Source organism: Saccoglossus kowalevskii, chromosome 5 (genome assembly GCF_978046115.1).
Source record: "Saccoglossus kowalevskii chromosome 5, keSacKowa6.1, whole genome shotgun sequence".
Lineage (NCBI taxonomy): Eukaryota > Metazoa > Hemichordata > Enteropneusta > Harrimaniidae > Saccoglossus > Saccoglossus kowalevskii.
Genome location: NC_140645.1, coordinates 22,741,101 through 22,758,449, shown reverse-complemented (window position 1 = coordinate 22,758,449; position 17,349 = coordinate 22,741,101). Strand labels below are relative to the sequence as shown.

General features: G+C 38.4%; 1 protein-coding gene across 1 annotated transcript in view; it reads right to left on the bottom strand.

The window, feature by feature from the left end:
* Positions 1 to 17,349, bottom strand: part of LOC100370560 (high affinity cGMP-specific 3',5'-cyclic phosphodiesterase 9A-like) — a 62,593-nt gene that overhangs the window by 27,276 nt on the left and 17,968 nt on the right. Inside the window, exon 2 of the mRNA XM_078010362.2 lies at positions 8,787 to 8,857. Coding sequence (XP_077866488.1) covers positions 8,787 to 8,857 — 71 coding nt within the window. The remainder of the gene's footprint in view (positions 1 to 8,786; positions 8,858 to 17,349) is intronic.

Below are 17,349 nucleotides of genomic sequence, written 5' to 3'. Positions count from 1 at the left end.
TTCGCCATACGCCTAACTACGATGCTAGTAACATCTCGACAATATTACATTCGCCATACGCATAATTGCGATGCTAGTAACATCTCTGCAGTGTTACACTCACCATACGCCTAACTACGATGCTAGTAACATCTCGACAGTGTTACATTCGCCATACGCCTAACTACGATGCTAGTAACATCTCTGCAGTGTTACATTCACCATACGCCTAACTACGATGCTAGTAACATCTCGACAGTGTTACACTCACCATACGCCTAATTACGATGCTAGTAACATCTCTGCAGTGTTACACTCACCATACGCCTAATTACGATGCTAGTAACAACTCGACAGTGCTACATTCGCCATACGCCTAACTACGATGCTAGTAACATCTCGGCATTGTTAAACACACCATACGCCTAACTACGATGCTAGTAATAACTCTGCATTGTCCGTGGTGTTTCACTCGCACGATTACTATTTGATTCATGATAATAGTTTAGAATCTAATTGCGGCGTTCCACTCGGTATATACGACTGCACCAATGTGTAGCTTCAATGCTAGTAATATCACTGTGACGTTAAAGTTGCACTCAATATCAGTCACTTCACTAAGATGTAACATCTGATTCTTTAATTTGGTTTTAGATTCTATGTGGCGTTTCATTCGCTATTTACCACTACACTGATGCCTAGATTTGATGCTAGTAATATCTCCGCGGTGTTTCACTCGCTATACTCCACTAACGCCGAGGTAGATATTGCCATGAATGAAATAGGACACTCTCGTCGTACTCCCCTTATCGAGACTAACCAGCAACGCATGTCACGGTTTGATAGATGGTTCGAAGACCAGTTTAGTGATTACAACACGACTATTTGCAAACGAGGATGAGGGTGGACCAACATGGCGGAATTGATGACGTACTTAACAGAAATATCACGTGAAACCAAAACCAGCGTACTGTAATAGTCTATTCAGTTTGAGACACTTTCTTGGAAATCGTCCAAGAAACACAGATGCAAAAATAAGCAAATAACTGGTAGAGCGTGATGAGCACAATTTATGTTGCATTTCATACCGCTTTCAGTGTGTTCGCGATATTTCACAAATGTTCATCCTGAATGTCTTTTAATAGTGAGCACGTTCGTGGTGGTGGGTCAACAGGACGATGGGTGGTCGATTCGTCCCACAATTATATTCGCCTCAAAATTAATTTATTAGATTTATTACATGGAAATCGACATCACCCTGCACAAGATCGTAAAGCTGACAAATACCTAAATGGACGAATTTGAACTGGAACAAATTGATTGTGATTCAACAGGCCATAACAGTCCCTCATCAGGAACTGTAAACAGGCAAATCATTGGCTAAGTGATTTAATCAAATTTGTGAAATGTCAGTTAATTGTTCAGTAGGAATATGTGATAGATATGAGTGGATGGTGACTTGTTATTGTTATCGAACATGTAGACACCCCAGTCTTTGTTGTTAGCAAATCATAATTACTGCATTAATTGTAAGCTGTAATAGCCGGAGACTCGTCACTCACTGGCAGCTAAGTTTGTGAGAAGGCCAGAGAACTTGAAAGTCAGGCGACTAATAAGTAGATTGTGTCAAATACATTGTTTCCATCTTCACTGACTATAAATTTCATGTGATATACTCATACAAATCTTCATATTTTATCAATACGCACAACGGTTCCCGGATTCCTCGTGAAGTGAGATAGGCTGTGTCATATGACAGTAACAAACGAGCGCTATTCCCCTGGCACACACATTGCTTAGAACGCTGTGCAACAACAACTAGATTCCAGGAAACCAGTGTTCTGCGGTCTCTATGCTGATTGCCTGTAAAGCATTCGCGTGAAGTAGTCGGCCTTGGAAGCCGGGGGGGTTACACATTCACCACATTAGCTTTAGTTTTTGACCGAGCATGTTTTTTTCTTGTTTTTGTACGCAAATCTTTGTAAACAGAGACGAATTTAGGAGGAGTGCCAGTTCAAAACCCTACATACCCCATACTAAAATACGACAATGGAGTCATTGACACTGTAATATGGTATTGATATGTTCGCGTAAAAAGCACTGCGGCAATGGCCATGCAGTATCTGTTACAAGAGGGGCAACGCGTTATATATCAATGTGTGATCGCCGTCCATCATCTGAAAATGTTTCCTTCAGAGACTGTGTCGCTATGGTAACTTAGTTGTTGCCCAACAATGTACCGATATCACGGGTGTAAGTTTTCTATATTCTGTGTTGGTGTACGCATTTGACGGTGATTTATCAATAAATAAAAACGCCGTTCGAGCCTACTGCGCATGTCGCATTTGAATTCAGGGTACGTACTCTTAACTCAATGTGCCGCACAGTTTCATAGCTCATTATTGAATCTTATCAATATAGTTTTATCTAAAAGTTGTATTTAAAGCGCGGTGGTCGTCATTGTAAATAAACAATGTATTTTACACGCGTTGTATACGTCGCTATGAGTCCCATATCCAACAGGACGCAGCGCGACGGCCACCGCCCTTTAAGCTTAACGTGTTACAGTTTTCACGACGCACTAACAGTTTGGCTGCATTAGTACTATACAGTCATCATTAAAGTTGTAGGCGTCCTCGATTAATAAGCAAGGCACGCATACTCGGATCACACTGCTAAGTGATTTTCTAGCACTCGCCATATAATTCCTTATATTTAAACTGAGCAGTGACCGCAAGCAGGGAAAGCAATTTGCACAATGTTAATATCATGCCCAATGCATCTGACAAGGTCGTTCGATAAAATCATTCATACAAACAAAGAGGTAAAATGCACGATTCAAAGAGAGCGCACATGCTGCATTTCCTTTAAACTATATGAACTTACAGTCTCGTGGCATCGGCGGCGAGATTCGAATCAGGGGCTGTGAATGGATTTACATCCGGTGAAGTGAATGGATTCACATTCTGACACTGGTCAAACCATTTGACTACTACGGTAAAGAAAGGTTACATCAAGTCTCAGAAGTGTGTTCGGTTACAAACAACTATAATTTATAGCACAACACGGGTATAGTTGTCACAAATCATTAGAAAATTCGGATGAATACTACTTATTTTGAAATATTGCTTTAAACAGATTCATATGAAAATTGTTTTTAAAAAGTCCATTTTTTAATTTCCATATTTTAATTATTATTATTCATGTTTATTTATGACTACTTAACTTGCCGTTATTAGGTTTTAACTGCGATGGAATATAAATATACCAAAAAAACTTAATAGCGGCAAACCCAAAAATTATGCATAAAAGACAAAAATAACATGTTTTGAAAAATCATGATATTCTTTCGCCTCTATTTATTAGGTGGAATGCCCACGCAAGACCTTAATACAGTATCGTTAATCAGTAAGTTCTTTTGAGATAGTCACGCTGACTACATACCCAACGGTGCATACCTATGAACAAAACACCATATTTTTCTCCCGCATTATTCTTGTTCAGTCGTTGTTATCAATGATCCATGGCACAGTCTGACTTCTTTCAAAAACTAACATCTACATAATTTGTTTTCATATTTTCCAGTGGTCTATTCGGTAAAAAAAAATAACCAAAACAGAAAAAAGTAGATACAAATAGACAAAATGCTGCTAATTAAAAAAATCGTTTATTGTCCTTCAAGAAATATCTCATTATTAAATTGGCGGGAAAATCCTGAAATATTTGCAGACTACAATTCATTATTGTTCTAAATGTCAACTCCTGCTGCATGAGCGCATTCACTAAAACATTTTCAGCTGTATTCCTGAACTGACATATAAATCACAATCGATAACTTTCGCTTCAATAAACATGGAATAAACAAACCACAATATGTCGAGCTGATGTTAAAGCGGGAGGGTCGTCACCTGCGCACGCGCGAGAATTGAGTTCCAAGCGACGATAACAAAACACGCTAAAAACGCAAACGCTCATGGGTAGACGCTTGTTTGTAAACAATGACACGCTATGGCCATCTGACGCATGCGCAGGTGCCGCCCCCGCTTTAAATATGTTTAGTGGTTAATAAATGACTATAATATCACAGTGATAAGAAGACACTGATGTTACTTGTTCTTCCTAAGAAAAAATATTAAATAATAGCGGATTGGAGTGAGTATTCCTATAGCTTCATTGAAGTCTTAGGACTACTTTTTGAAATATTTGATGGTGCGATTACGTTGCGGGGAATAATTACAGATTCGCCTGGGATTCACAATTGTTCCCGAATTATTGCAGACTGCAGCGATTCGGGACATAAGCGAATCGCTGTGAATCCATGAACATCTGAAAACTATTCGAAAGGCAAATTCAAAACATACAACCAAATCGGAAGCCCAAACGATTACCAGCATTTGGGCGGGCAAAAAAAGTCGTTGTAAAAAGTTAGTAAATATTTCCCACAATTCGCACAAATTCAGACCATCAAATACTTCACATAGCAATTAGCAATATCGTAAAGACGTCGTTTCCCGTGGTAAGTAAAAGTGTCGTAAACACTCATGATCAATCGGTTTATCAAATTGTCCAATGATTCGAGGGTAGAGCACGAGGCAAGCGACGTGACGTACAGTCTTATGCAAATGAGTAGTTGTGAATACGTCACGCTGTGGCAAGTTATCATTTGACAGTGCTTGAACGTGTGACACATTAGGAATCATTCAGGGAAGCTTCCACGTGCTATCCAAACTGGCAAGGTACTTCCATGGCCACAGGCACCAAAACGGTTAAGAGAGTGGTAGTTGTTCTTCATAAACGTAAATGTTATGACACTGTGGTTTGCAAAGCAATTAAAGTGGGGAGTCGTCACCTGCGCGTGCCGCGTGCACAGGTGACGGTCCCTTCCGCTAAAAATTGGTAAGAACACAAATGCGGTAGCATGTTCATTCTGCGCAAATGCAAACAACACCTAGACAGCTGATGTTTACTCATTCGATGCCACAAAGACAATTTCTGCTCAGTATTGGGCTAAGAAATATAAAATAATTGGTACAAATGCAGCAGCTGAAGCCCCTTTTATATAGATATTTGTATGCGGGAAAGACTGAGACAGAACTATTTTGACTGTGCTTAAACATTATCAAACATGGAAATTATTCTTGTTGTCAGATTTCGTTGAGAACTGATCTATTTTCGTCAATAGACCTTCTTCGCAAATGGTAGCTGAGATCTCGTTGAGAGCGAGACCGATACGAGACTGTAGCATACGACTTATTTACCACTCCCGTGTCACTGAGAATGTTCTAAAACTGTACTGTGTCTGGGTGGAATATTCTAGATTTTGTTTAGAAACTGGTTGAATAGGTAATAGAACACTGTAGGAGGCAATATAAGGTAATGGAACATTCTAGAAATTTATAGTAAATTCCAGACTCATTATGTATGCTGATGTAATGGTCTATTTATAGACAGTGTGGGTATATATAGGGGAGTTGTTCAGCACTGAGTTCAGATCGGAAATCTCGTTGAATTGTATTGGAGTTTAAGCATCTAGTTATTGGAGTAGTGGAGTTTTACCGCGTTATTGTACTTGATGTTTGCAGAGTATAATAATACCAGTACCAGTTGAAACCTCATCTGTTGGCTCCGTGTTCGTGTTTTATCATCGCCGCCAGGGAAGTCTTTCTGTTACTGTTGCCATTTTGGTATTTGAACCATCACACCTGTACTATACCAATTACGGTAATATTACGTTGCGTGTGACAGAGACTTGTTTTTGCCCCTCGAGTAGTGTTCCATTCCATTATCGCATTCGCGGTTCCAAATACTTTGATCACCTGGGCCAGTGGAACAATAAACGCTAAAGAAGGGGGGAATTTGAAAAGTTTGAGAACACAGTACAGAAAAAATGTCCTCACAACAACAACAAAAACTTAAATGTGAAGGATTTAATAACAGACGACTTCAAAAGTAACAAATTGGCAAATTCCATCTTATTGTCGGTGGCAGTATTATATTTGAAAGCCGGTGTCCGTTCAACCTTTGTCATATAGCTTCCGAGTCTGTATTTGCATTGCTGACATTTGAAATACTAGTAAGAAAGAAATATGCAAACTAGTGCACATGTCAGCTTAAAAATGAAGACCCACCATGCACGATATTATGAGCATATACACAAACTTTTGGGCGATGACGATTTTACAAGATATATTCACACTTTTCTATTTAAATTCCCTTTTCAATTACCCCATGCAAGCTGTATAATATTCGAGGACAGTCGATGAAATCGTTGCTCGTAATCACTACCATCCGTGCCGCTGTAAGCAGTCTGAGAAGCGCGTCATCGGGTCGATACCAATCTGCGCATGCGCATCAGATCGAAAGGTAATCGGCGGATCTCGATATTGGTAGTCAGATAGCAAAAAATCAATTTAAGAGAAAGTCGAGTAGCCTGATCTGTAAGTCGGTTTTCTTTTTTTTAATTGCATTTTCGTCTTCCCCAAGTGTCCACTGGCATTCTGGCGTCATGATGTCGTCTCCAAGTTACCGTCGCCGTTCACGTGACCAAATCTTACTCGAGGTAATGATTACCCTACACTGAGTGCTTATGAGCATGTATCAATTTATAAGAAAATCGATCAATAAAACACAGTGAAATGGTATATTATGTATGTTTTGGGAATGTTATCATTGTTTCCTATATAAATGGCATTTCTACAAAATTATGATATGTTCTTTTTGATGTCTAAAAGTATTTTAAAAAATTAAAATATTTTTAGTAGGTTTTCTATAAAATCGCTGCTAAATGGTATTTTATGGATATTATTTTACCGTTTTCACAAAAAAACAGAGTGACAGTGAACCAAAACCATGCACATGATGTTAAACAATACTAACATGATTAATTGTAGACAGATTTTAATGAAGCAATATTGTCACTTCTATATTCGATAGAACGTGCGCACATGTTAAAAAAAAACTCACGAGTAGCAATCTTAAAAATATAAGGGTATGAATTTTCTTAAAGCGCGGTAGTCGTCACGCTGCGCATGTGCGACATTTGTGTTGATAAACATTGATTTTCCCACAATTGCCTAATTAAAGCTTGGAAACGTGTCAGTTCGTACTTGTTGATCTGCGTAACAGTCAAACTCGCCACTTTTGTTTATATAAGACCCATATATCTCGCACATGCGCAGCGCGACGACTACCGCGCTTTAAAATAACAATCTTATTTTAGGCGCAAGCATAGCAGTATGTGACATTAATAATTAATGCGCATGCGTCTCGGATTTACATATTCTCGAGGCGGAGATACGTCACAGAGTGTTCAACGTTGCTAAGACGCTATGGGCTCTGCGCGCTGCTGTGGAACGACGGTCGAAGAGCCGGTGAAAATAGCCAAATTCGAGAAAACAGCATACACTCCATTCTGATGTAATCCCGAGCAACCAAATTTATATATGTATATTTAAACACGCTCAAAATATTGAAAGTTCGCCACATCGTTTTTGTTTTTACATGGGTGAAGCATTTATCACTAAAGTGTTGCATAATTATAGATTTTGACACATGTCATCAACTTGAACTTTTGGTTATTTTTACCAAGTACGGAACACACTTTGTGACAACCAAGAATAACCACATTTAACTACACATGACTTTTATCACTATAGGTAACCGAACAAATTTTCTTAGATATGATGAAACTCAAAGTTCCACCACAGGAAACTATGGTGAAATTGATGTTTGACTCATTGTGTGTGTGTGTGTGTGTGTCCGGGGACCATATTTTTTCAGTTGTTCAGTGAACAACAGAATAATGCCGGTAAAAATCAATGAATTTTGGTGATATGTTTCGATAGAAGCCAACTACCTAAAATTGAAGCAGCGAGGTAACCCAAACCTCGCTTGTATAAAAACCAAATCAATTACTATAGCGTCGACCTATATGTAAACCAATAATGTGGGAATCGGAGCTGAAGGGAATGACAAGAAGATTGCTCTTGCTCTTTTCATATCGATTTCAGTTTCGAATTTTGTAAACGTTCTTTCCGATATTGATCCTAGTTATATCTACTCGTATTCAATTACCTGTAGTATTTTCGTTACTTCCCAGCTCTTTTTTAGATGAAAGTACATTTAACTGTGTAAACGAACTACCCACAAACGTGCGTCATAGATTCGGCAACTGTAAAACGCTATGTATCACAAAGGTGGGCCAATCACGTCACAGCGGTAGACCACATAATGTAACTACATCACAGGTTTGGTGGAACATATAAGGCAAATACGTCACCCTCATAAAAAAATATTAGCATACAGTATATTCAATGCTATAACATGTCTACTACCTGTCATTGTTCGCTTACTTGACACAAGATTATTAGCAGAACATTTTACTTTTTTTTTTACTTAATTTTACAAGAAACCGGTGCAATGAGGGCATTTCATTCAGGCAGCCTGAGATTTAGATTTTCTTTTCTTTTTAGTGATGGAAAATGAACAATACTCTTGGGAGAGAAACATCCATGTTAATAAGAAAATTATCTTTCCCAGCCAAGGTACATTTATTCCATCGTCGCATCAGAACGGCCACGAATGGCCGACTTCAAGCGATACCGCGGCGCGAATCGGAGGATGTAAAAAAATCACGAATAAATTATATAAATATTACACATATCATCGTGTTGTTAACGCGCGATCCACAGCTGTAATATCTCAAAATGCTGAAGTTACCAAGCTGCGTTGAAATGCAATGACTGTGTGCTGGCATTCGGTTGGCCACTTGACTGCTAAACTAATTAATACAGGCTAAGGGGCCTTACCTTCCGGTGCCAGCAGCTGATTGAAGGAGCTCTTGTATATCACGTGAACTGCAATGGCTGCTGAACACAATCTGTAACAAATAAAATCAGAGGAAACTAGAATGAAAAATGTGACAACAAGTCTGTAATGTTGGCCATGCCGCAATAATATACGAGGCAGACACTTTGCGCGGGGTATAAACTGAGATTAACACTCAGAAATATATTGCATACGTCAGATCACAGTCTCTCAACAAAGTATCCTGGGTTAAATGACATCATGAATATATGCTAATTTTATGTTAATGAGAAACAAAACATTCGTAAGACGCCTAGTAAATCCCAGACGTTCTTATCTATCGAATAAACATCCAGCGGAAGCATAGCCAGCATAGTACAAAGGGAAGATTTTCGCTTCTCAACCGTTTGTTGAGGGACTATAATCGGATCTCATATAATGTAGTGATCTGCATGTTAAAGCGGGAGGGTCGTCACCTTCGTACGCGCGGGAATTGAGTCCCACTCCCTAAAACGCAAAGACTCATGGGTAGACGCTTGTTTGTGACCATTGACAGGCTATGGCCATCTGACGCATGCGCAGGTGACGACTCCCCCGCTTTAAAGAGTTAACGAGGCATGCATGTACACTAGATGCATTTTCAGTTGAGTCGAAGCATATATGCAAGGTAGAATTTGACAAGCCAAAGAAAAAAACAAAGTCAACAAACAAACAAGCTGCTCTCTTTAGATCCCTTTCTAGACATTTTTGCTCAAAAATTTACCATATTCAAGAAACATATGCTAAAAATAAACCACTTTTGATGACACATATGTATACTGCTTTTCAATTGAAGTACTCCCAGTGATGTATGTGTGACACTATTATCTGATGATTCTGTCATTTTTTGAATGGATATTCGTTGTAAAATGAGTCATCTTTTGAAATTTGGTCTTACTGCGTAAATGCACAATACAAGATGCCAGCATCGGTAAAAGTACATATCCTCGGGCGGACATCCGGGCATTTTCACCGCTTGGCAGCCCTGGCGGTGAAAACAAAGGCCAAAAACTCGCAAAAAACAGTACTTTGGGATGGTTGTTGTGACTCCCCTGAACAGTGTAACAAGATTAGCCCTATGTGTGTAACATATATAAATTTGGTTGTTCAGGATTACTTCAAAGTTGAGTTTGTGTTGTTTTCTCGAATTTTCACCGGCTCGACCGGCGTTCCACAGCAGCGCGAAAAGAGCCCATAGAAATGCATGTACAGTGGTGTGCGTCTTAGCAACGTGGAACGTCTTGTGACGTAGCTCCGCCCCCGAGGATACACTCGAAACTCGTGAAGTGTAACTGCTGATATGATCGTTATCCACAACAGGATGTCAACGCAATGAGTAACAAATTACAAAAGTCAACTTTTCTCACAAATTTTAAACCCAAAAAATTTTTTCTCATAATTTCACGAAACTTTTGATCAAACTTGAAGCCAATATACAATTATGTAAATTCTGTTAAAAAACTACCAACAAATATAGAAAATAATACATGAAAACAGGCAAAAAGTTGAACCAAAATTCCGTCCAGTCGAGAAAAACTACGGCGCTCTGTTTATGTTGAAAGTGGTTAGAAGCAATAATATTTTTTCATATTTATATATTTATTTATAGTTATGTCATTTTTATGATGGGCCGGTGGCCTATATAGCAATACACTTTATTTTCATGTATTATTGGATATCACGTGACGTTAGCGGCTTTTATTCTGAAATTGATACAGTGTCGTGTTTTTCAACGTTCCAAGGATTCTGCCGATTAATAAGCACACGGCAACAAAGCAGAATGTTTACTTTGAATGAAATAGACATCCACACAAACATTAGAACGCATCTTCCTCATTAAGCAAATTAGTTCTGACTAGTTCACAACGGTATGGACTAGTAGATGACACGTTTCACATGTCCCGGCTTTAGCACCAGTGCACTTATTTCCAAGTCGAGCCCAAAATAGTGGTTAACTCTAGATACTCACACTGTATTCCTATATAGACAATTCTAAAGCACGTTATGAATAGTTAAAGCGGGGAGTCGTCACCTGCGCATGCGTCATATGGCCATAGCGAGTCACCTTTACAAACAAGCGTCTATCTATGAGCCTTTGCGTTTAGCGTGTGTATTTATCGTCGCTTGGGACTCAATTCCCGCGCGTGCGCAGGTGACGACCCTCCTGTATTAACATAACGGGCACGTACTTATTTTGATATCATTTACCGCACTAAATGATGTTGCTAGGTAACTATGAATAGAATAGAAGGTAATGTATTGGCTACGCTACTGCTTCCATTGAACGGGTCGTAATAGTACAATCATGTTATTATTCAAACAAATATGATCCATTATAGTGAACATTACGGATTGTGTGACTGACAAGAACTAATTATTTTTAATCATCGCGCATTGGACTCATATGGCCACTGAAGACCGACAATTCTATATTCATCATCCGGCATACTTCCATCCACACTGAGAAACCGAGCATATGAAATCAAACTGAGCATGCGCAGACAAGTTAGTTATATAACTCCTGCTGGAGGTTTGTCCAACCAAAGACTATAGAGAAGATAGTCTTTGGCCCAACTTTGATTTATGGCCCAACAAATTAGTTTGTAAATTAGGTTTTACTTTATATCTTAGACTATCTGACACGAGTGTTTGGCCGAATGTTTATACATATGTTGGCCGGGATTAGTCCACTGAAGCAGCTGTTATAAAAGTTCAAAGCGGGAGGGTCGTCAACTGCGCACGCGCGGGAATTGAGTCCCAAGCGATGATAACAACAAACGATAAGCAACAAACGCAAAGGCTCGTGGGTAGACTCTTGTTTGTAAACAATGACACGCTATGGCCACCTGACGCATGCGTACGTGACGACTCCCCCGCTTTAATGATGTTCATAGATGATACGATAATATATAGGCTGTAAAGTAGTTAATTTAGTGTTTGTGGTCGTTTATTAATTGTTTTTGAGACTGAAATGATTTCACTTTTTACGAGGTTATAGTTCTCATTTCTATTTTTCACGAGGTATTTTCATTTTTGTTTTTTGTGTGTTTTTTTTTTCTTTCGAGATTTGAGGGGAGAGCAAGATTCATTCGTATTGAGTTGTCTTTTAATACTACCCCCGAATGCACTTTAATGAGTACTATCGACAGGGAATGCAATACCCCCTCTAGTTGTTAACACAAGTTCGTGCGTATTTTTTTTCTTTTCACAAAGAGACGAACCGGGTAAAATATATTTCTCGGTCCGATGCCCGTTTGAATTCATCAGAATAGTAAATAAAATCAGTGCTAGCTTGTCCTCTACGTGCGGACGACTACTTCGAAAAGGTAGAACCATTGACGAAGCTTCGCCATGGTCGCCAGTATCTAGGCAACGAAAAAAACGAACGTGCAAATTGTGATACTAGTACTTAGGTAGCTTTCCGACTATAATGAACTAGAGAAGCATTTTCATTTCGCTTCTTTTATGAAAAAAGTCGCTAAACGGATCCCATCTCAGAAATACAATACACGAACTACTGATAGGTTGATTACAGTGACAGCAACTAAGGAAACGGTCGTGAAATGCGCGTGACTACTCATCTGTTGTCATGGGGATAAACCAAATGATAGCAAAGCGAGAAGATACATATATCGAATTCACCTATCGTGATGACGATCTTGTGAAGAGCCGATATAAACATGGCAATATATTGCAGATAGATGTTTCGGACGAATAAATTAATTTTTCACTGAATATATACATTGTATATTACTTTTTTTAAGACCGGTGCGTAGTCGATGCTTGTTGCCCTGGAAGCGTTTGGTTCTGAAAATCAACGCAGATACACTGTCGGTATAAGTCGCGCCCTCTGACGACGAAGTGCATCTATGACGTCAAAATAGCGTAGATGGATGTAAGCTCGTAACTTCATGTAGACCAGGGTTTGGCTGTGTGGACGTTCGTCATTCAGAGCATAGCAAATCAACCAAAAACATGATTTTCCACAGATCATAGAACCGTGACGCCACCCCTTGCTCATATTTACGTCACGGTAGCACTTTATCGCTGGAGGGCATACTCGACACGGAGTATCGTGTATTTTAAGGTCTATGGTGTAATTAGCTAGGAATTAACTCTGTTAGAAAACATCACGGTCTCCAAGCTGACTCACTGACTAAACAATTTATTTGCTGTAATCATTTGCCACAGTTGAAATTAACTCTTACTCGGTATTACATAGTATAAAAAATCAAAATCAATGACAAGAATCTTGAATGCTGGCAGCAGAAACCTTTTTAATTCTTAGAATGTCACATTCTTCCCGCCAATATTATCACAATGAAATATTTTTTGCTATAATATTTTTGCCAATTTCCACTGGCTTAATCAAATTTGATGAATAAATGTGAAAAAAATTAACCTGATTTATTTAAAAAAGAAATGATACAGTCTAGCACAACGCAGTCACGTGTTTCCGTCGCTATGACAATTATTCAGGAAATTGGAACAACAACATTTAGGTAGGTAGGGCACACGAAACCGATAAACCATTCCGTGTTATTCAAATGTTCATAGCCGTAATAATATATTGGACCTGTTTCAATTTAATTATATTTCGTTTAAATTATAGCGCAATATAGTCTCATTAATCAGTGGGATTTATATCGTTGGTAAAAATTGGGTTAATGTATCGCGAGGTATCATCGATCTTTACATGGGGCATATAATTAATGACTTAGGGGGTCAGTTAAAACAACTTGAAGATTACATATATTTCATTGCAAACCAAAAAAGTAAAATTATTTGCATCAAACCATGGCTGAATAATAAGATATGCTGTTTAACCGGATAATAGTGTGTGTACATCTACAGTTACGAGATGTTTTGACTAGTATTTTTTTCTGTGTCCCTAACACGTACCGCTCGTTCAATGTTGTTGTTATTTCTTTTCATTAATTAAAGCCTAAATTATAGTTGAACCATTGGTCCAAAAAAAAAAAAAGCTGAGGTGGACGAACATTCAGAGAACTATAGAATTACAATTCTCAGGCTGAAAATTACAAAAATCTGTTAAATATTTAGGTGGTCGTTTTTTATGGAAAAATAATCGGGTAATTTTTGTGAGATATGGTCACGTGTTTTGCCATGATAACGATTTGGGATATTAGAATAAATAGATTGTCAGATTTAGGTAGGTAGGTCACACGAAAACGATAAACCGTTCAGTGTTATTAAAATATTCACAGCCGTAATAATATATTGGACCTGTCTCGATTTAATTATATTTCCTTTAAATTATAGAGTAATATAGTCTATTAATCAGTGGGATTTATGTCGGTGGAAGAAATTGGGTTAACATATGGTATATCGATGTTTACATGGGGCATGTAATTGCTGACTTAGGGGGTCACTTGCAAAAAACAAGTGTTTTAGTAAAAATAGCATGCTAGCTAAAAAGACATGTTTCACAGTATTTTGTCACATCACCCGGATTGATAAATGAGTTGTGAGCATATTACGTTTCAATAACACAGCGTGATTGGTTAAGTGATGTGCACCGTTCATGTAAACTGTGCCCTCTAGCGACGAAACGAGTCTATGACGCCACACAGACGTAGATGCAGGGCAAGATCGTCAAACGATAACGGTGCTTGTTTTTGTAGTCATTATTTTTCATCAATGAACAACTGTAGATCAAATTACTAGCGGTGTGAACGACCTTCGTGTCGCCAATTTACGTCACTGGTGTTCGTTGTGGCTAGGGGGTCTTACTGTATGGAACACAGATTATACGGCACAAGGCGATTTTCTGTCATGAGTGCTTCAGTACCGCGAACGTATAATGTTTGTGCATCAACTGAGGACCAATTAGCGTTTTCCGAGGCCGGGCTGTGTTTGTTAATATTCGTGTTGTATTACATTTCAATTGACATCATCAGAACTATCGGTTGGTTTACGTTACGACCCGCTAAGGAACAACAAAAGTTCAATGTAGGGTAAACAACTTAATTCCTTTAGTTTTTCCCCCCCCTACCCCCACTGAAACTTAATTGATAAATATTGATCATAGAGTCAGACTACATTTACCATTAAATACAAATTGATAATCGGGCAGTAGTATGGCATAGCAGTTGGTTGTCAGGTGGGTGTTAACAGACTTTCAAATGCGCCAATAACAAAGAAAAACACGTATTACACTCGGACCATTTTCTCGTCTTGGATGTTTTTTTTTTTCATTTTCTGTTATTTTTGTCCATGATTGGATAGAAAGGATAGAAAAAAACGAATACAGATACTCCAAGATTTGTTGGACTTCATTAAAATAAAATCGATTGTAGGATGGCAAATTCGGGGAGGACGTTTCTTTTCTTTTCGTCCCTCATATACACATTACCCGGTCATAAAAACTGTACCCTCTCATCAGAAATCTTCCACCAGCCGCTGGTATGTGTTTCGCGCGAGGACCTCTAATGTAGAAAGCAGCATCGGCAAAGCATCAGTTTAGTGACTTCTTCACCACTAGTTCCTTCTTTTCATCACAAATTCACAAAATAGTCCCAAAAAGGCATTTATAATCTACATTTCCATTCAGAAGATTGGGACAAAAAAGTCAAATGTTTTGAGTAACTACAAATTGGCTCAAATTGTGTCCATTTGCTCAAAAATTAGGGCTCATTTTCAGACATATTGAAGAGTAAAAAAAAAATGGTGCTGAAAAATTTGGGCGAGAAAGTCTGGTGGTTAAAAATAATGTCCTTCGCTGATGTCATTGTTATAAGATAACTGTGACTGGTTATTTGACAGTCCAAAAATAAACTTATATATATATATAATCCTGATATCTTTCACGTGTGATTCTTTCAGTGCCCATCGGGGATTATATATATATATATATTATAAATAGTACACAACAATTCAATAAGTTACAATCTAATTGATCAAAGTTATGGGATCTTTATTGTTTGAGTACTGTAACTCACGTCGTGTAAACGATCATGGAGGCATGCAGACTTTGCAATTCAAACCACTAATGAGGAAATTACCCAAGGGCTGACTATTAACTGGTACATTAGTGGGCGTCCTTACAGGCGAATCTCATGCTATGCAGAGATAATTATAAAATAATGAACCCGCTAACAATGAAAGAAACTGTTGATCACTCAGCCTGGCATAATTGCCGCGATGCCTATAGTTACCCAGAGTGCAGCGCGATAACGCGAGATTATACGCCCCACGGGATTACAATGATAGTACTCAGCGTTACAGCGTTATGTTTCACTTCGTTTACTGTGAATATCCAAGGAAAGCAGTCTTCTAGAAGAGTTTACAAAAAGTCACTTTTGTTATTCGATTTATTATGAAATGTTCTCACGTCAGTTGCTCTATTCAAGGTTATGAGGTAAACCAAGCTGTGGCTGTTCTACCGACACTTTTAAAATGGGTTTCAGGGCAGATAATTCACAGCATCGGAAATTCTGCCACCGATCTTGGTCTGTGTAATACACAATGTTACTTTGGCTCGTTCTTTTCAAATAACGTACTAGTAAATGCTGAAAGCTTTACTTTTTTTTGAACCCGCAAGCTGTTCGAGGATTACACCCCGTGGCGATTTAGTCAGCGATTTGGATTAATTTGGATATATTGTTCGGTTAAATCTATAAACACCACGACGGGGTTTTTATACATAATTCGTGTGTTGCTAGCGTAAAGTCCGACGTGAGTGACAGTACATACGCAGAAACAGCATTTATTTAAATCAAAAAGATGGTTTTCTAAGCAGACTGTGCCTTGAACACATATACCTCCCGCATTGTCATATAGCACGGGCTATAGAATACATTTAATGGATGTCCTTAGATATATTTACTATGCTTGTCACAATGACAGATACCTCAATTTGATAAAAAAAAATGAAAACTGGGAGCAGTGTTTGTTCATTGGTTCAGAACCCTGATGAAAAATGCCTACAGCTACATACAGTTCTAAACAAATTGGATTTCATATTTAAAGAGAAAATACTTTTTGGAAGACATGCATAGATTGGTTCATATAGGTTCTTGAAGCATGATGGGACCCGATAACGAATGGGACCGTGATTGTTTTTTTTTTCGCGCGATCATAATGAGCTCCGTTCTTTTGATGACGTTGCGGACTAATACGAAATAAATTAACCCGCAAGTCTTGGCGAAAAAAGAACAATAGCAGTGATTGGTCATTTTTTCAACCGTGATTGCAGTTTATACTTTATATCTTCGACGCAAATGGGGATTAGCTCTCATGGAGATCCGTGATACTTATCGTTGAAACCAAGATAAGCCATAGGTGCTGACAGATATTTTATTATTAATTTAGTACGCAGTCACTGATTGGTTGACCTCCGTCTGCGTGGAAAACGCCGTAATGTTCTATTTCCGGTAGTTTTGTTCTAGTTTTAGACCGTGCTTAACTGTGGGTCAGTTAGTTCATCATGTTTTATGGCATTCTACAAGTTATCAGAAATTTACACTTTCGTTTGAAGTGTTTCGTTCGCCAATAAATGAAGTT